Source organism: Arvicanthis niloticus, chromosome 16 (genome assembly GCF_011762505.2).
Source record: "Arvicanthis niloticus isolate mArvNil1 chromosome 16, mArvNil1.pat.X, whole genome shotgun sequence".
Taxonomy (NCBI): domain Eukaryota; kingdom Metazoa; phylum Chordata; class Mammalia; order Rodentia; family Muridae; genus Arvicanthis; species Arvicanthis niloticus.
This window is the reverse complement of record NC_047673.1, coordinates 9783865-9805034: the sequence shown is the minus strand read 5'-3', so window position 1 is coordinate 9805034 and position 21170 is coordinate 9783865. Positions and strand designations below refer to the sequence as shown.

The following is a 21170-nucleotide window of genomic DNA, read 5'->3' as shown; positions in this document are numbered from 1 at the left end:
AAAAAATGATGACTCAATGTTTGATCATTCTAAGTATGTTCAGAGTCAGCTGTGAGATGCAGGACCTGTTCAAGATACATTACAAAGTCTGCACCCTGTGCTGCTGTGTGTGTGAGCCTCCACTTACCTTGTTTCCGTAGAAATTCCTTCCTTTGAAATTCTGCCTCTTCCAGGACAGCCCTGAATGCTATTCAAGAAGAGAGAGAGAGAGAGAGAGAAAGAGAGAGAGAGAGAGAGAGAGAGAGAGAGAGATGAAATACATCTGCCTCTCTCCATTCAAAGGTATTTTCTTTCAGTTACGTTCTGTGGGCATTTGAGAACGTTCCCGGTGGCGTACCATCTCCAATGAGCACCAGTGAAGACTGATTCTTGGCTTTTCCATCTTGAATCTGCACAGTGTAGGTCCCTTCGTTTTCAATAGTAAACCGATCCATGACCATCTCAATCATGCCTGTTGATCTGTCACATTTAATTCTGTGTGTCTGGAACCCATAAAAGACAAAGAGACTGACATGATGAGACTGTGTGTTCACATTGCAGTTGCACCTCATGGTGACTGGAATGAGAATAGCCACCAGTAATCACATTTGTTTGGATGCTTTGTTACCAAAGAGTGAAACTGTTTGGGAAGAATTCGGAGGAGGTGTGGCCTTGTTGGAGCAAGTGTTTCAGAAGCCCACACCAGATTTGTTCTTTCTTCTTCCTCCTCCTCACTCCCCCACCCCGTCTGTTGCCTATGGTTCAGGATGTAAACCTCTCAGCTACTGCCCCAGTGCCATTCCTATCTGTTTCTTGCCTTGATGATCATAGACTGACCTTCTAAAACTGTAAACAAACCCCCAAATAATGCTTTCTTTTGTAAGAGTTGCCTTGGTCATGGTATCTCTTCACAGCAACAAAAGACTGAAAGACATGCCAGATATTACATCTGAAGGACTCAGGAAGAAAGGTTATCAACCAGCACTCCAGATGAACCAAGGACCAAAACTACACTACTGTTTTCTGAGAAGAGAAAAGGGACAGGCAGTTTCCCAGGGCTTAACTATGAACTTCAGTCTCAAAAGCTGTAAATAGTTGTACGTGGCTAAAACCTGTCCCATCCTGTCCAGCCTTTAAACATACAAAAAAATAATAACTCAGTAAGAAATCCAAATTTTCTTTCAAATATGTCAGTTATATATTCTGTACTTGTATAATATCACTAAGGTTTTTTTTCCCCCAAAGGGAGTTAGAAGAAGAGATGGATATATCTATGCTCTTGAAAAAGGCCAAAATAAAGGGGCACAAGCCTGCAGATTAGTTTTGAGGCAGAACCTTCTGGAGCAGGTTAATGACAGGAATTATGAGAAAACACTGTGTCCTCATCCTGAAATGAATCACCACCATATCAGAATAGAAGAACAAGAGCCCAGTGAGTGATACCTGCCCTGATCTGTCTAGTTTCAAGTGATGACATTTGAATATAAAAAAGCAACTTTCAAGTAGTCAGTATCTGTGACATCACCATCAGTTTGCTGCAAGTTCCTGGAACTGTAGGAACCCACTCTGACTAGTTAAGAAATCACAGGTATGAGTCTCACCAACCAGAAGCTTAAATACATAGTAGGCTCTTCAGCTCCCTCTGCCCTACGGTGTCTGAGAAGGCTTTAGGAACTAATTAGGCATCTTGCTGCGGCAAGACGAAGTTCTGTGATTTTTACAAGCCCCATAAATACAGGGTCTTATGTGACTTTCACAAAATAGCATCAGTCTTCAAATGTGAAAGTCACCTGTGGGCTGCTAATTAAAAAAGTGAAATGACTCACTCCTACTCCAAAAGACTGGCTCTGGAGCAGCAATGTCGCTCTCTGTCACAGGCAGGAAATGTTAATCAAAAGATGTTCAGCAAATAATGTGCAATTACTCCACATTCCACTTCTTCTCCTAGCATGATCTCTGCTTGGAAAAAAATTTCTCCAATTACCTTGATCAGGCGATGCTGCCCCGTACACAGTGTGCACTCACTTGGATTTTTGCAACCCACAAAATCGACCTGCACTGTACTTTTTCTAAAAGCATACCACAGCTCCCGTGGGATAGGCTGACTGAGTGGTGTGATCTTAAATACCACGACATTCCAAGACTTCTGTTTGATAGACTTCATCTAGCGCTGTTTTGCCAATACCATTAGACATAAAAACCAGGCTGAGAGAATGTGTGAAAGCTCAAGAAAGGGAATGGGCTGTTCACAAACATGGGAGGGCTCTCATTTCCAGCCCCTAGTTGACCCATGTGTGGTAAACAACTGAATGGGGAATTTTGAACTAGGTAGCTATGTGCCAAGGACACTACAATGGCATTTAGAGAAAAGAGAGCTATACCAATCGATGGCTCAGCTAAACCCACTCATGAATAAAAGAAACTCCATAAAAAATAGATTGTCCTATGACTGGGTTCCCCAGTGCGGCATAATTACTCAATGGTAAATACACCTAAACATAGGTAATAATTTCTCAAATATTCCATAGCCAAAAATGAGGATTATAGTAATTTTAAGATTTGTTTTATACAATCAAAAAGATAGGAAGATAGCTCATTCAGTAAAGTACATCACAATGACTAGGAACGAAGTTTGGATCCCAGAACCCATGCAAAAAGCTCAATGTGGTAGCACATAACCAGGGATAACAAAATTGGAGACAGAGACAGGCAGATCTCTGGAAGCCTGCAGGCAAACTAGGCTGACCTATTTGATGAAATGCAGGTTAATGAGAGACCCTGGCTCAACAAAGAAGTTAAAGATGCCTGGAGAAAAACACCAGAGATTTTCCTCTGATCATACAGGTGCCATGCAAAGACACACCTCAACTACTTACACTTGCACACATACATACACACATACACACACACACACAGTAGAACAAAGGCCAAGTGTGTTTATCTTAGCATAATAAGCATTTGTGAGAGCCCCATGCCTTTCTCTGTCCAGATCAGATCCAGCACACCAAGGCAACAGCCCAGAAGGATCAAGATACCCCTGAGACTCCTTTTTCCTCCTGTGTCCCCCATGGGAGCTACCAGAGGAAGGAATATAGGGGGTCAATTTCCAAGATAGAGCAAACTAACAAGACTCCAGAACTATAGTCAGAAAGAGAGAAACTAGTTCATCAAGACACCCCCTTTAATCCTGAACCTTTTCCTAAACTCAAACTCCAAATCTCTAAAATATACTCAGTTTTCATCTTAACATATTCGAATTTTAAAGTCAACCTAATCAAGAGTGAATCTCTGAACAGTATGAGGACCACAACCTAGAGCCATCTGGTCAACCTTCTGAAATCCCGCCTCTGCAACTCAGAAGCAGTGAGAATGAATATGTACATTGACTGAGAGAACCTTCTACGTAAGCCCGGGTTCCTCCAGAGCTTTAGCCCCTGTGAGCCACAGCTCACATCCAGAAACTTACCTCACTGTCAGAAACTTCTCTGTCATTAATAATGAACCGGAAGTTGGCATCAGGTGAAAGGTGCTCTGCCTGGAGCCAGAATCGGACCTGGCCCTTATCAAAAATCTCATAAGCTAATTCTGACTTCAGAGGAATTGCTACAGGAGAAAGAGAAATCAAGTCAGTGGTGAATAGATTCTCCTCAGGTAGTCAGCTCCAGATCACAAAACACCAACTCCAGGTCCTAAACATTTAAAGAAGCCATGGAGTATTCCCTGGGACCGTGGCAAGAAGACATGAAAGTCATGCATGATGAGTTCCTTATGGCTCTCTGGTCAAGGTCAGAGGTTGAGGAGTGACCGTGTGAGGTGACCTTTTCTAGACAACTTGCTTGGATTAGGAACAGACAGGTAAGTTTCTATAACATAAGCTGATACTTCTGCTAAGTGGGTCACTCTAAGCCTAGTGAAGTCTCTCCCTCCTTTTGAAAATCCATGTATGAAGCAGGGGGATCGATACTTACTGGGGTTCTTTATCTCATTGCTCAGTGCCATCAGACGCTCAAGCTCTAAAATTAAGAAAAGAAACGTTATCAGTTTTGACCTGTGCATCTGTAAGTCTGTGACCAGCAGCAAGGCAAAGCAAGAGCTGGGGTCTCGCATCACCAAGACTTGCTCTGAGGAGATAAAAATGAAGAAGAACAGATAAGGGGCTTAACCTTTACCACACTAGCAATCTGCTCCAGCCACAGTCCTCACCATGGAACCCACTTGTTAAAAGGACAGTTGAAGCTGGCATGGAAGTGTAAGAGAGAGCAAAGCAGACACTCTAAAAATCGAGAGTTATCTGCAGAGAGTGGATAAAAGGACATCCCCAGAGATCGCTACTCTCTAACATAGGAAGTACTCCCAGTAGCACTAGTTCTGCTCCTGGGAACATTCTGGGGCTAGTGGGTTTCTTTCCCCTTCTAAGATTTTCTTCTTCTGCCTTATCCAGATAAGGTGAAGCTCAGATAAAGTGAAGTTCCCTGACTCAAGCAAACCCTCATTGTGGCAAATTAAAACAGGGCAGAGGCAGAATGGCTCCTGAAAATATCCTGGGCAGAGCCAGAGAAGCTAAGTTTCCAGGATGTCCCTCCATTTCCTCTTCTTCTTCCTCTCTTCTTCTCCTCCTCCTTGTCCCTCATAAGTCAGAATTCATAAAATGTGGTGGGCATATGGGAAAACACCTTTGTGCTAAACTCTTCCGAATCAACAGCAAACTCCATATGACCATTGGCTTGGCCACGAGGACCTCCATTCCCAGTGACACCTCCCAACCAGGATGTGTATAAACCAATCGAACTATGCCTGGAACCCTGAGGTCTTCTTTTGGTCACCAGTTCTATAAAGCATGGTGGGAGCTTCATTCTTTGCAACTACATAAAGCTGCAATGCAGAATGCCCTGTGTAAGTTGCAGAGACATATATGACTGCTTCTTGTGCATGCAGAGACAGAGTCCTCAAAGGCAGATCACAAAGCCCCTTCTGTGTGCAGCCTAAGGAGTGGCAGAGCCAAGCCTCTGCTATTCTTGGGCATGTCTTGTTCAGTCTGTTTGAGTTTGGTAAAATTTAACCAAAACTGAGCTAGATGTGTGAAGCTGTCAGCATGTCACCAACGCCCTCCTCCCAGATGTTCATGTGTCTTTCCTTTGCACAGTGTGTGGGATGACAACGTCTCCCCAAGTTCACATGTTGGAAGGTAACTCCTCTGTGAGTCATACTGAGAGGTGGGAGTGAACTCACACTTCAGTCCCAGGCGTGGTCCCTAGTGAAACAGTGAGACCCTTGCCAAGATGAGTTCTGCTTCCCCTGTGTGATACTTTCTGAGACAGAAAAAGGCAGCAAGAAAGGTCCTCAGTCTAGATTTGTTAAATGTCTAAAGTAATTCTGACTCACGAGCACTCCCTATGTCCTCAGTCCTCTTTCTGATTGTGATGGTTTGGCCCAGAGAGTGGCACTATTAGGATGTGTGGTCTTGTTGGAGTAGGTATAGCCTCCTTGGATTAGGGGGTAGCCTTGTTGGGGTGAGCTTTAAGACCCTCATCCTAGCTGCCTGGAAGTCAATCTTCTCCTAGCTGCCTTCAGATGAAGATGCAGAACTCTCAGCTCTACTTGTACCATGCCTGCCTGGATGCTGCCATGCTCCCACTTTGTTGATAATGGACTGACCCTCTGAACCTGTAAGCCAGCCTCAATTAACTGCTGTCCTTATAAGACTTGCCTTGGTCATGGTGTCTGTTCACAGCAGTAAAACCCTAACTAAGACACTGATCAAATTTTTGCTCTGCATTACAGTATATGAAGGTAGGGAGAAGCTGAGAAGGACAAGCCTGTGTCAGGAGGACATTACCTGCCTCATCCAGAACGAAGCTGGAGGACACACCATCTGTGTCACTTACAGATACAGAATATGTCCCTATGTCTTCTTTATCTGGATTCTTAAAGTACAGCTTTGAGCTGAAAGGAAAAGGACAGCTGAGTGTTAGTCACTTGCTCCTGCAGAAGCCAAAGGTTCACAGCCTCTGCCTTCCCAGAAACTTACTGATCACCCTCTGTGTGAACCTCGAACCGCTCGTCATCCGCAATCTCCTCGTAGGCCTTGCACCAGGTGAATTGTGAGGCGTCTGTCATTTCCTGGCAGTCAAACTCAAGGTAGATGTTGCCTTCCTCATCCACACCAGCACTGATCTCCTTTGTGCCTATAAGGGGAAGGGAAGAGGGGAGAGAACACAGTGTCCTCTAGGTTCCTTTTCTAGGGAGGCCAAATGGAAGCTTGTTTTACATTGGTTACATCATCAGTCTTACTTTATTTCCACCCAAGGCTGACCAGGGAGGCTAGGAAGGGCATGCACCCCTCAGGGAGCTGGCTGACAAGGTCACCTGGATGACTGGGATGATGCTATTTGTAACCTCAAGCTTCTGCTGGCTTCCTCTCCGCCACTTCAAGAACCCCTGAACTACCTTTCAGAGTGACTCCTCACCCCCAGGCCATGGCCTGGACAGTACATTCTTACAGTACTCTACATTCTTCCTTCAGTTATTCTGTGTCTGCTGAAGAACTAGGCTGCTATTTGTGTGATATGAGTTGACCAAGGGGAACACCTGGCCTGATACCAGACATTCAGATTCTCTTAGAATCTAGAGACAGGGAAAGGATAGAAAGATGGCCTAGACACTAAAAGCATTTGCTGTTCCTGTAGAGGAGCTGCTTTGATTCCCAGCACCCACACGGCAGCTCACAACCTTACTTCTTTTGCCAATCAAGGTCTGCTTTAAACATACTTGAGGCATTTGTAGGGAAGAAAAAAAGAGTTCAATGAGGGGTAAGCCAGTGATTGGGAAAGATAATTAAAATGCATTATACACGTGTATGAACTTGTCAAAGAATTTTTGTAAAAAAAAAATTTAAATAGCAGGGAATCCATTCATCTATTTAAACATGCCTCTGGGGCTAGAGAGACAGCTCAGCGGTTAAGAGCGCTTACTTCTCTGCCAGAGGTGCTGAGTTCAATTCTCAGCAACCACATGGTGGCTCACAACCATCTGTAATGGGACCCAATGCCCTCTTCTAGTGTATGTCTGACTACAGCTGCAGTATACGCACATAAACAAATATATATATATATATATATATATATATATATATATATATATATATATGACCCTGCACATGCGTACACATCCATAAAGAGGGTGTGCACTCCTCCTCAGTGTCCTGCTGTGGGATTACCTCCGCTGTGCTGAGAGCTGGGGGCTCACCTGGCCGAGCCTCTACAAGCACAGGCTCCGATGTGTCTGACGGCTTTCCTGGTCCACTGGCATTCACTGCTCGAACTCTGAATACATAGGTCTTACCCTGCTCCAGGTCACAGACCTTGAAAGAACAGAAGAAATATTTGCCAAGGCAGACAGCATCCAATCTTAATGAAGGAATGAGCAGATTTGGGTCTGTCTGTATTCATTTGTTCCTTTGAACAGTGAAGTGCAGAATCCAATGCTATTGATGAGATTACAGCCTCGGTGACATTTAACACAATTCTCTGGGATCGCATACTATTTTAAATGTGGTTTCTGGCTGTGAAAACCATCCTTTAGACATTACAAAATTGAGCCAGTCTCTTCTGACATGTATGCGTACACTGACATCCATATCACAGCTGGGCTCTAAGGTGATCATTTACCCATCCAAATGAGACTGTTTGCACCATGAAACTGCTCTGCAGAGAGCACTGCTACCCATGTCTCCAGCAGGGAGCTTCAGTACCTGGCACAGATGTCACCTTCCTTGAAAGAAGGATGCACAGACATCTGTCTAAACCACATCAAGAGACTTCTGGGTCAGGAAAGGTGAGCACACTCTTCAGAGCATGCAGGCCAGGGACTCAAAGACACTGTCACAACTGACCCAGTGACCAGAAAAGTTAAAGAGCTAAAGTTAAATATTTGAAAAATGAGGATGAACTAATTTATACTATGTGTATGTGAGTGTGTGCCCTCACGGATGTGTGAGTACAGGTGTGTGTGCATGTAAGTGCAGGTGTGTACATGCATATATGTGTGTGAGCATGCTGGTGTACATGTGTGGGATGATGTGAATGTGCATATATGCACATGTGTAGGCAGAGGCATGTATCCTATGCATATGTGTACATGGGTGAGTTCATTTGCATGTGTCTATATGTGCATGCATTTGCATACAAGTATACATGTGTGTACATGCATGCATATGCACATGTGTACACACATGTATATGTGCACGTGTGCATGTGTACATATGTGTGTGTGTGCATATGTGCATGTGTGTCATAGTGCAAGTGTATATGTGTGTGAGTGCTGGTGTGAAATTATGTGTATGCGTATAAATGCAAATATGTGTATATGTACATGTATGCATACAAGTGCATGTGTGTGAGTATATTATGCAGTCGTGTGTGTTTGACAGTACAGTATGCATATGTGAGTTCATGTCTGTATTTGTGTATATGTGTGAATGTGTGTGAGGGTGCAGGTGTGTATATGTCCATGTGTGGGCTTCTGTGTGTGTATACATGTGCATGTGTGTGAATGCAGGCATGTATGTGTGTGCATGTGTATAGAGTGTGAAGATGCCTATGCACGTGTGAGAGCACAGAGGTATGTGCATATAACAGTAGATGAGTGTGTGCATATGCATGTATGTCAGGTGAGTACAGCTATATGCATGTACACATGTGTGAGCAGAGGTGTGTGCATGTGTATGCATGTGTGTGGATATATGTGAGTGCTGTTTATCACTAGACCCTTATAAGCAATCACAGGTAAAGTAAATGTTGGGCTTGAGGTTGAAGCACTGGTAAGATGGTGTCACCCTTGCCTAGGGTGGAGAATGTACCTCTGCATACAAGGGATATGTTACTGTAATGGTAGTTTGGTAGGCTGCAGTATGAGTCCCGGAAAAAAACAAGCAAGCAACTCCATCCACAATACCCTAACAGGAAGTTTGTTAGGACAGCACCACCTCCTCAAGGCGCTTTGCTGCCCTCTGTTGGAGCTTCCTGCACTTGCTCTGTAGAACCCAGAGGTAAAGTACAATGGTGGTCTCAGTGGCATCCAAATAGGCTCACCCAGAGACTTTGGGCCAATTTGCTACAGACTCAAAAAGACGCTTTTTTAAAGGACAGTCACCTTTAAGTAGCGATTTGGAGTTGCTGCCTCGCTGGTGGTCTTCCACTCCCCAGAATCCTCTTCCTTAAAATCCACAAAATATCCAGAAACAGGACTGCTCCCCGAGTACACCGGGGCTTTCCACAGCAGGACCAGAGAAGTGTCTCGGACCTCGCAGAATGTCAGGTCATAGGCGGGACCTGAAAAGTCACCGAATCTGAGCAGCAGTGGAAACCTCAACCAAACCTAGGGGCCCTGCACCCTGGCAGGGACCACCCACCCCCACCATTATAGTGATTCCCCTGCTGCCTTGGCAAGGGCTTCCCTGCATCTTTGCATTCACGTATCACTCTCTAGACTGTCTTACCAGGTTCTGGGGCTGTCCAGGCCTCACACTTGAAGTGCTCACTGGGATCCGATGGCTGCCCGATCCCAGCCAGGTTGGTAGCCGCAATTTTGAACTCATACAAGGAGCCTTCGGTCAAACCTTCCACCTGTGTGGATTTTGTTTTCAGTTAATATAAGAAATCAGAGCTGTGTTACAACACACGGAGGTAAAGGAGGACTCATGAGTGTGTGAAGAGAAACGTAAGTAGAATGGACAGTGCCGGGAAATCAGAGGAAGCCACTTCAAGAGGCCAGTTCCACACCAAGTATGGGGACGTGATATCAACTCCATGATAGCTTGCCTCAGTCTACCAGACTGATATGTGGTGACCTCTGGACAGGCAAGGAGCTGAACTGAGAGAAGACACAACAGCTACAAAGAGCAAAGCAGGCACGAGAGAGGCAGCTTTAAGCCCCACTTTGCCTCTCCTACCACTGGGCTCCATGGGACAGAGCAAGAAGGTAGCGGGAGCCATGATTCCAGTCTGGCTAAGTAATACCAGGCTACCCTGTCAGCTGCAGTCATGGAACCTGCCACCTATAGTCACCACAAAATCTACCCCATACGTTCAAATGCTTGCTGAGTGGTCATGGTTTTACAAGTGGCTACGGCCTTCAGTCCTCAGCCTTGTGGTCTCTGATTTCATGGGCAAGACCCTAAAGGAAAGCCTTTGACCCAGCAGCTTGGTAGGATGACAGCCATATCCAGGTCAGGATACGGATTTCCCAAGCGAGACCTTTGTGGTTAAACTGCTTTACTCCCCAAAGGACAGAGCAGAGTGGGGAGCTGGTTCTGCCAGAGACACAGGCTCAGTAAAGAGACACTAGAGTTTAAAGGTGAACTTGGAAAGGGTCAATATTGTCACACCAAATCTGAGTTTAAGTTACACACACACGGTAACATGTATGTGTGCAAATATAGTTTAAATGATGCATAATTATATTATATTATTTTACATTTTGTAGTTATATTGTAAAGATAAAGTATACTATATTATATAAAATATTATAAAAATATAGTCTATAATTATATTATAAAGTATACTATATTATAAAATATAGTATATTATATAATTATATTATAAAGATAAACTATATTATATAAGTATATTATAAAGATAGGCTATATTATAAAATATGTTATATGATTATATTGTAAAGATAAAGTATATCATATTATAAAGATAAAATATATAATTATAATATAAATGTAAAGTATACTATATTACATAATTACATTATAAACATGAAGCATTTATATACATATCTATATGTATATATAATATCTATTTAAAGTATATCACAAAGCAGAAACTTCTATATGACATATTCATCTGCTAAGGACTCTTCCCAAATTCTCATTCTCCAATATGTTTGCTCTGACCAGTCCTTATGCATTGGGGATGAGATGAATTCATTCATCACTCTTCAGCTGAGAGGTCCAGGGCTCAGATGGTTGAAATCACAACCAAGGGCTTACATCTGGATTTGTCTTTAGATCTCTCAGACCCTCTGTATCAGGGTGTGATGTGGGGGCAGGAGATGGGAAACATTGGGATTTCTAGGAAATGGCTGTTATCAACTTATCAAAAGAGAGCAGAGTACCCTCCCATTGGCATTTGTTTGGCTAGATCCTCCCCTGAGCACCAGGCTCTGCTCCTAGGATGGAACACATCATTCCTGCCAACCAGGGCTGCTCACTAACCAACCATGAAATCTGCTTAATTTCTGACACAGCCTTTTTTACTCCTTCTTGGTTCCCAAGACTCATGTTATTCCAAAACACCATGCCCTCTTAACTCTAGGATTTTTGAACTACTACTTTTTCAGGATCAAGGGACCCAAAACCCAGTGAGCTCTAAAACTAAGTGAAAGAGTCCACCCAAAATGCCTAGGTAAAAGCAGAGGCACGGACAAAACCAACCGTTAAGATCCTCTCTTTAACAGGCGAGGAGTTGACCTCGTGCCAGTTCTTATGATGCACTTCTCGCTTGTCCAGATAGTAACCTATGATAGCCGAGCCACCGCTGAACTTAGGCACTTTCCAGCCCAGGGTCATGGATTGGCCATCACAGTTGAGAAGTGTAATCCCGTAGGGATGAGAGGGGACAGCTGCAAGAACACAGAAGCATAACAGTCACCAAGAGCTCTGTATTCCTCCTCCCACCAGTCAGTTAGCCTTGGAGTCATAGGGGAAACAAAGTCACAGGCAGCAGTCCTGAGGTCATGCCTTCCCCTTGACTATCACTCTTCCTTTAAAGGAGGAGAGTTTAACAGTGCCCATCCTTTCATCTGTATTCATTGTTCTTTCTAAATGCCATTTCATTATCTTGATAATAGGACAGGAACTTGTTTAAACCTGGTGCAGACTCGGAGACAGCAGATGTCCTCAGTGCTTGAAGATAAACAAATGCAGCTTTCAATCTGCATATGTGAAGAACAATCACTCTGTAGCCAGAAGGGGGCAGCATGATCCACGGTGTGTGCTCTAACTTCAGGGATGAAAACTTCTCATCAATGTGCTTCCGTAGCTCGTTTCCCTGTTTCACCATCATGTCTAAACTGTTTCACCATCATGTCTAAAAGGATGCTACCCTCCCCAACAAGCTTAGGAGTGTGTCCCTGCATCTCTCTGACTAAGGAACCTGGTTCATCATCTATGACTGAAGGGTGGTGAGATAGAAATCAGGAATTCTCACTGAGAGCAAAGAAGCCTCTGGCTTCCTGCTTTAGGTAAGAGGCAAGTAAGGATGAATGTGAATCCTTCTGGAGGACAGAGAGATGTCAATCAGAACTAGATGTTCTCTAGCCCTGGCTCACCTGGGAGTTAGTCCTCAGGTGAGCTCCACAGTCCTCAGACTGTCCTCAGGAGGCCCAGAGCTAGGAGATGTGGTGCAGGCCTTTAATACCAGCATGTGGGAAACAGAGACAGGTGGATCTCTGTTGAGTTCAAGGCCAGTCTGACCTATATAGTGAGTTCCAGGTGAACCAGGGCTACATAGAGAGATCCAATCTCAAAATAATAAAAAATAAATGAAGGAACCTCAGGAATAATATTGCCAGTAGGCTGTTGCAGGATATTTGATCATACTATGAACATGGAGATTGTGTTGTTTACTGGACAAACCTGTTTCTAGTTGTAGTATGGCTCAACCTTAGCACACACCTTTAACCTCCCTGGTTGAGATACAGACACGCCCTCAGTAAACAGTTTTCATCCCAAACAGTGATGGTAAAGTTAGTTGTGGAAGGAAGTACCCTTGTGGAAAGTGATGTCTAATTGAGAGGCAGACAAAGTGATGAATCAGAGAAAGATTTGACTGAATAGGATATGCCCAACTCTGAGGAGAAGAGAGGAAAGAGAGGCAACATGAGAAGGAGCATGCAGAGGGAGAGGAGAGAGAAGACAGTTTTACCAGGACAGTTAAAGAGACAGGTTACAGAGAGAGAACAGGCTAGACACAAGAGAAGACAGAGTGAGCCAGAGAATGAGAAGGAACCAGAAGATTAGAACCTATTGCCAAAGTTAGTATGAGACCAAGTAGAGCAATTCAGGAGGAGCCAAAAGAAGCCGGATTGAACCAGTCAGCTTAGAGAGGAGTTTTGAGCCAAAACTGAGATGACCAGCCAGCCAGAGTTCAGAAGCAGCTGAAAACATCCTAGGCCTAGACTAGATTGTATGGAGGCTAGAAGCTACCAGGACTAGGCCTAGGATAGCACAAGAAGGCAATAAGCCTCCAAAGTGACAATTATATCAGGATGAATAAAAGTCACTTTTACAAGAAACCTTAACTTCGAGAAATGTGATAAAATTACCTGGAGTTCTAAATACAACCCTGAACATATCTCTTAAGAATGAAAAGATAGTGGTATAATGGAATACACAGCTATGACTTTCATATTTTAAAGTGTTGCTCGTGGATATGTTCAGCAACAGAGTGAGCTCAATCAGTAAGCTAGCCCTGTCTGCAAGCTCTGGCTTCAGTGAAGACACTCTGCCTCAAAATGAAAATGCATTGTGATCTGGGAAGACATCTCAGGCCTCCACACTCTCATGTACTTACATGCACAAGCACACACACATGTGTGCACACACACACACACATGCACACACACACCACAGGCATGTACAGAAAAACTGGATCTGAATTCTCCTGTTTGACCAAAATAATAGGCATTTTAAATATTCATGGATGGGGGCCAGGAAGTGTCATGAAAGTCACACATGTTTAATCCTAGCAAATATTTTCAAAGAGCCAGTGACGAAGGACAGTGGAGATCTTCACATGAGTACAGGCACCATTGCGATATCTGCCATATTTAATTGGCATGGTGTTGGCATACTACCATTGTTAACAAGCCCCACCCCTACCACTTTTGTCTAGGTGTCAGTGTGGCAAGGATTTATCCATGCAGAAATTATAGCCCTAAGCAGAGACAGAAGAGCCTATAATAAGCTACGTACTGAGGGCCGCCTGGACCTTGATGACCTCTGACTCCTGGGAGTTCTCGCTGGTCCCCACGGCATTGACAGCTTTAACCCGGAAGATGTACTGCTCACCGGTGGTTAAGCCGTGTACCACGAACCTGCGGAACATGACCAAGAGTCACACAGCACCAGACCCAGCTTCCTGCTTCCTACCACTGAAATAGGTGTTATTGGGGGTTCATCACAAAAATTCTCACTTGACCTAAAGCCAAATTTACTTTTCCTGTAAACCATACATATCCACCCCCATTTTCAGTGTCATAAATTAATTTGATATTTAAAGTAAAAAAGCAAGCCAACACAATACTGATTATACTACACTTGGTGTCAGAGTCTGAGACCCTGCTTAAGGTCTTACATCTGGAGCCTCTCTCAACTGAAGCTCTGCTGCATATGACTCCTGACATCCACAAGGTCTGTGCATTGAAACTGAACTCAGGGCAGGTATTCCAGAATGCGTAGCGGCTAGGACCTCAAATTCACACAGACAGGCTAGAGCGCTGGCTTTGACACATATGTTCCTTGTCATGTTCCTTGACACCTACAAGGCTCTTTTTTTCTCTACTGGAGATCAGGGGTGCCCAGCTCTCACAGACCCACCATAAGCTTCACATGAAAAACAATCCTGACACACTTTGGCCCCCCTGCCTTGCACCCAGCAAGTATTCAGGAAATATAAGCAGTTATTATGACTCTATCATCAATACAATTTATCAATATCCTGCAAACCCCTCTCTGAGAATACCCCAGGTCTCTGCCTCTGATGGATCTTTCTCCAATTGCTGACAGTGTGTACGGATAGACCATCTAGTTGTGATTTGTTTATATGACTGCATTTTAAAATGTGCCTTTTTAAAAGAATCGTTTTTAAGTAAAGATGGCAGAGCTGCCATTGAGAACGTTCACAGCAGACATTGTGATACAACCTATAGAGCACATGGTAAGAAAATGCAAACCCAGATAACCTATATGTCCTGAGGGGGAAAAAAAAGCAGAAGAAGCAAAATTTCAAAAGTAAAGACTCTGGTTTCCCACTGCAGAAGACATGGGTCTCAGTTGCACTGCCCAGCCAGGGTCAGCATTTCCTGTCCCAACCCCATTGGGGGCTAAAGAACAAAACTGCCATTCTGTGAGCAAAGCAGGATTTGCCCTGCTGTGTGGTAAGTTCTGAGGTGTCTCTCTGACCCCCACATAAATCAAATTTAAATGATAGTTATTGTTAAATATTGTGTACATATGTTCTATTGTGGCATTGCATACTATGCATTTGTTTAATCAAAATAATAACAATAGAAAGGTTATTTTCATCAATAGACAAGTTTTCTTAGTTCAGTGATGTGACCTGCCCATGGGAGTCAGTACTTTAGAATGCCATACCCCAACATGTGACTAAACAAAAGAAAGATGTCTAAAGGGGGGCCGTAGGCATTCTACTGTGGTCTCTTGAGCTCTGGGAGCCCCACTATGCACAGAGCCCTGTCTCTGTGGCAGTAGGTTGGTTGCTGGGTGTTAGGGAGGGCACCTGTTATATCCAATGGGTTTATGGTTGCATGGCTCCCACAAGTTTGTTCCTGCGACACAGCAATCCACATAGTAGCCCAGCAGGTCCTCTTCATGCTTTGGTCTGTCCCACTGGACCACGACAGATGTCTTTGTATTCCTGGAGGCAAGCACCCGGCCAGGAGCAGAGGGGACCACTGAGGGAGAAACCAGAGGATGGGAGATATGACAAGAGTGGGAGCCATTCCTGAGAGCCATCTTGTCCCCAAGGAGTAAATGCCAGGTTTGGCATTCTACAAAGGAGTGAGTTCTCGGTGGAGCTGTGAAACTGGAGCATCTTTCTGGATCACCTGACTACCAGGAAAGGAATTATCACTGTGAGATCAACCTTTTCATAGGACTGATGGAGGTTCTAGTGCAGGAAGGCTTTGCTTGATGTCCATGTTTGAAATAAGACACACTGATGTCCTATTTTGGGGACTCTATAAGGGACTCAATTGAATCACAGTGTGATCATCATATCTCCCCAGACCCCGTGGGCTGTGATTAAAGATCCTCCCTGGTATCACCAACCACTTCAAAGCCAACTACCTCAGTATATGCTGTCTTAGGTATTTTATTGCTGCTATGAAACACCATGACCAAAAACGGCAAGTTGGGAAGGAAAGGGTTTATTTGGTTTATACTTCTATATTCTTCTATTTATCAACAAAGGAAGTAAGGATGGGAACTCTGACAGGAAAATAACCTGAAGCAGGAGCTGATACAGAGGCCATAGAGAGGTGCTTCTTACTGGCTTGCTCCTCTGGCTTGCTCAGCCTGCTTTCATATAGAACCCAGGACCACCAGCACATGGATGGTGCCACCCACAATGGATTGGGCCCTCCCCGTCAATCACTAATTAAGAAAATGACCTACAGCTGGATCTCATGGGCGTATTTTTTTTTCAATTGAGGTTTCCTTCTTTCAGATAACTCTAGTTTGTCTGTCAAGTTGACATAAGGCTAGCCAGTACACATGTTCGGTGTTTGCTAATTATTGTCACTTTGTACATGTGTCATTAAGTAAAGGAAAAAATGTCATTAAATAAAGTAAAGAAAAATAAAGTAAAGGCCTCTCCTCAGAGATGACAGATGTGGTAGCTATGGTGCTGGGTTTGAGTTCTAAGAGACTAGGTGAAAATGGGCGACAACCCAAAGAGGATCTGAAGGCAGTCTGGGCCTCCATCCTCAACACCAGCTCACTGTCATCCCCAGGTTTTAAGATGTTGGACAAAGGCTCTCAATCCCATATTGAACTTGAGTTGGAAAAGGTGAGTTAGGTCTCAACATGGAGGGCCATGATCCAAAAGAACCAGAACATCAAGGACACCAATAATTGGTGTCCTGAGCTTTGAAACATCAGTTGACAGCTAAAGACACCATTTTGAGCAATGGGGCACACTTATAGACAGGGTGGTAACCAGAGCTCCCAAACAAAACGTTCCAGGACTTTGGTTTTGTGACCTGCTCTTGTGTTGAAGAGGTGGATGCTGCAGTGTGTGCTCGGCCACACAAGGTTGATGGGGGTGTGGTGGAACCAAAGAGAGCTGTTTCTAGAGAGTATTCTATAGAGCCTGGTGCCCATTTACTGGTGAAGAAAATTTTTGTTGGTGGTATTCAAGAAAATACAAAGAATACACATAGAAGATGTAAAGAGTATAATCTGAGAGACTGCTTTGAAAAGTATGGCAAGATTGAAACCATAGAAGTTATGGAAGACAGGCAGAGTGGGAAACAGAGGACTTGGTTCTGTAACTTTTGATGACCATGACGCAGTTGATGAAATTGTCGTTCAGAAATACAACGCTATTAATGGGCATAACTGTGAAGTGAAAACGGCCCTTTCTAAACAAGAGACGCAGTCTGCTGGATCACAGAGAGGTTGTGGAGGTCGATCTGCCAACTTTATGGGTTGTGGAGAAAACTTTGGGGGTGGTGGAGGCAATTTTGGTTGTGTTGGAAACTTCAGTGGAAGAGGAGGCTATGGTGGTAGAGGTGGTGGCAGCAGAGATAGTTATGGAGGTGGTGGTGGTGGATATCACGGGTTTGGAGGTGTTGATGGCAGCTGTGGTGATGGTCCTGGTTACAGTAGTAGAGGAGAATATGGAGGTGGTGGACTGAGATATGGAAGCCAAGGTGGAGAATGTGGTAGTGGAGGAGGAGGATTTGATGGTTGCGATGAAGGAGGAGATTTTGGTGGAGGTGACTATGGTGGTGTTGGTAACTATAAAGACTTTGTAAATCACAGTGGATAGCAGCAATCCAAGCGTGAACCCATGAAGGGGGGCAGGGCAGGTTTGGTGGAAGAAGCCCTCGGAGTCCCTATGGTGGTGGCTGTGGATCTGGTGGATATGGTAGCAGAAGGTTTAAAAAACTAAAACAAAAATAGAAACGGACTGCAGTTCTTAGCAGGAGAGGGAGTGAGGAGTTGTCAGGAAAGCTGCAGGTCACCTTGACACAGTCGTCCCAAATGCATTAGAGGAACTGTAAGAAACTACCACAGAAGGAACTATGATCCACAGTCAGGAAAGTTACTGTGGCTTAAACAGGAAACTCCTCTTGCTCAGGACTGTCATGGCCACAGTTTGCAAAAAGTGCAGCTACTGATTAATGCAATGTAGTGTCAATTAGATGTGCATTCCTGAGGCCTTTTACCTGCCATAGCTTTGTCTTTTTCTTTTCATTACACCAAGTATACCAGGAATTAAAAATTAAGGAATTTTTAACTTCTTTTTTTTTAAAAATGTGGTACAAAGGAGAGATTGGCTAGAAGTGCCCTGACACTCAAAATTCATCCTGTGGGAAGGATTTTAGGATTCAGGAGGCCTCCTGAGAGGGCGATGCTTTGGGGTGAACTGCAATTCCAAGTTCCTATGATCTACATCTGAAACTTTCCGAGTGTGATCTTCAAACCAATTGAGCAAGAAACTGCCCTATGTATAGGGCAGAGGTCTTTACGTGACCATGGGCTGAACATACATTTTTACCCATGTGTTACTGTGTGTGGTGGCATCATGCATATAATCCCAGCATTCGGGAGACTCAGGATGATGACTATCAGTTTAAAGCCAGACAGGGCTACATAGCAAGACCTTGTCTCAGCGAACATACTAACAAACCACTTGTTGGTTTTGTGAGACAAAGATAGGCCTTTGAGGGAATGCTGAGTGTTGATCATAATATGGAGATAGCCCTTCATCACTTCTGAATGGACTTCTGACCATGCACAAAGTCATTGCCATGTGACACGCCAGCATCTTCATTCTCTGACTGAAGTGGTAACAGGGACACTGTATTTCCAGCCTGTCATAGCGTCTGGTTATGTGCCATAACTTACCAATCATGTCCTGTGCCTGAATAGGTGGTGTTATCTCTGATGGGTCACTCAGGCCATGTTTATTGGCTGACAAAACCCGGAACACGTAGGACTTCCCCTCAGCCAAGTCAAAGACAGCATATCGCGGAGATCTCACAGCTGTCTGGGCATTGACCCGCTGCCAGCTGCCACTCCCAACTGCGGACTACAGGGGGAACAGGACAGGAGGTCAGGGTCTCAGAATGATGGATAGAAAGACAACTAAAGAGTATTTTTATCACCTCTTAATAAATCATAATTCAGTTAAAATTTTTATTATTGTGCGGCTACTTATGGTAGTGTCGTGACATGACCTATGCATTCCTAAAGGCATAGGTCACACAATAGTGAGTTCATTGAGTAAAGGCCTTTGGGGAATTATGTCATCTCAGTGTCCAAGTTCATAAGAACTAAGAGAGAATACATAAGGTAGAATGCTATATCTTATAAAGTCAAATACGGTTGGGTATGTGTGTGTATGTGTGCTTGCCTGTGTGTATATTTGTGCTTGCCTATATGTATATTTGTGTGATACCCGATGCATTTGTCTTTAGGTATATCCAGGTGAAGCCTCAAGCTGCTCAAATACACGGTTCCCTCTACAAGATCGCCACCCAGTGGCTGAGCATTGACAGAACCTGAGGTCCTTGGGAGAACTGGAAGGCAGATACAGATGTGCAAACTCTATTCCTCCCTAAACCATGAGGACATAGGAACCAAACAGCTGGGCAGCAGCTCTGTTACACAGGTGACAAAGCTCAGTTCCCACAGGTTCCCATGCCAGAGCAGCTACCTGTGGAGGACCAGTCCCCCCCCCCTTCTCACCCCTGCTCTCCACTACTTAACCTCCTCTTATATAACAGGGATCGTACTCTATGGGGACCAGTGGGCTCATGACCCCTAAGTAAAGCCCAGAAATCTAGGTGGCTGCCTGAGAGCTGCCTTCTTGGGAGCTTGGCCTGAATACCTTCTCAATGAAGTACATTAAGGGCTCCTTGCCACGGGGGGAAGGAGGATCCCAGCTGAGGACAACATAGTTTCTGCTGATCTCTGAGGCCTGGACATTGGTGGGAGGTCCTGGAATCTGAACATCACCTGTAAAAAAAAAAATTAGTGGAATGAGTGCTCTGTGGGGATACTTGGTCATGCCCTAGCAGAGTCCAGGTCTGTTCTGGTGAGCTGGAGGATAGCTAAGCAAAGTAAGAACAATGGCTGTTCTTTCAGAGGACCTGGGTTTGTTTGATTCCTAGCCCCACTATGGTGGCTATCACTCCAGTGTCAGGGGAGCCAGTGCCCTTCTCTTGCCTCTGAGTGTACCACTCTCACACAGTATATATACACACATGCAAGCAAAATACTCACACACATAAAATAAAATAGTGGGGGGTTTGTTGTTGTTTTTTTGTTTTTTAAAGACTACCCTGGTATGGACTGTCACAGTTGGCCACTTCTACTCAGGGAAGGCAAATAGATCCCAGGATTCTTTTGACAAATTTAAAGCAAAAACACTCCATTAAAGACCACTCCATTTTTATTTCTGATTTTAAAAAAACAATAATTAACAAAACAATAGTTCCTAAAAGTCTCATCCAAACGTCTTCTAGATTTTCTACAGGACAGAGAAAAGGATTTTTCTAGAAATAATCACTCAAACCAGGATCTTGCCTCTGTGAAGGCAGCAGGCAATGTTGCCAAGAAGCCTACACAGATCACGCCTTTCTGATGTCTCCATACTGTGTCCTGAAGCCATACATTAGTTCCTAAGGCATGCTTCTCTCCCTCCAAAGGTCCATAAACATTTACAAGTGCTGTAATCTGTGTCTGTTTATTTAAACTTCAGCAGAGACGGTGATAAGCCCTTTGCAAATAACTGTCAAGGGATATTTATAATCAAAGGTATCTGGTATACCTAAGTCCCCTCTCACCTAGCTATGTTTTTTAAATACATGTGAGGTGGTAATACTTTGCATCTGAATTCATGAGAGATTTTCACAGGGATAGAGGTTTTGCCAAACTCAAGGTCCCTTTAATTGTTATACAAAATATCAGGAGTCTCAGTTAGATTAGCACATGATTAAAATGGTTAGAACAGTCCCTGGGACATCTCTCTGTCCTTTGCAATATCTAGTTGCTCCCTTGGGACTCAGCTCCAGGCGGCAAATTGAGCAGCCACATGGAAACAGCACAAAACAAGATTGGGTTTCACTGTGAGAGTCCCTTCACAGAGCACAGATCGCTCTAGAGGGTTTAGCCTGGACTGGAAGCGTGCCGGTCCATGGGTTGAATTTCA

The 21170-nt window shown here is 44.1% G+C and overlaps 1 protein-coding gene and 1 pseudogene across 2 annotated transcripts in view; one reads left to right on the top strand and one right to left on the bottom strand.

The window, feature by feature from the left end:
* The window catches only part of Myom2 (myomesin 2), a 69636-nt gene that overhangs the window by 14738 nt on the left and 33728 nt on the right, over nt 1-21170 (bottom strand). For both annotated transcript variants that reach the window (XM_034520352.2, XM_076913872.1), the window contains exons 14-27: nt 19848-19975; nt 18863-19046; nt 15507-15681; nt 13961-14082; nt 11420-11607; nt 9476-9602; nt 9130-9308; nt 7225-7339; nt 6008-6164; nt 5816-5922; nt 3948-3992; nt 3446-3582; nt 338-482; nt 128-187 (exon numbers count right to left, since the gene is read on the bottom strand). In XM_034520352.2, coding sequence (XP_034376243.1) covers nt 128-187; nt 338-482; nt 3446-3582; nt 3948-3992; nt 5816-5922; nt 6008-6164; nt 7225-7339; nt 9130-9308; nt 9476-9602; nt 11420-11607; nt 13961-14082; nt 15507-15681; nt 18863-19046; nt 19848-19975 — 1869 coding nt within the window. The remainder of the gene's footprint in view (nt 1-127; nt 188-337; nt 483-3445; nt 3583-3947; nt 3993-5815; nt 5923-6007; nt 6165-7224; nt 7340-9129; nt 9309-9475; nt 9603-11419; nt 11608-13960; nt 14083-15506; nt 15682-18862; nt 19047-19847; nt 19976-21170) is intronic.
* Nucleotides 16814-18805, top strand: LOC117721438 (heterogeneous nuclear ribonucleoprotein A3 pseudogene; annotated as a pseudogene).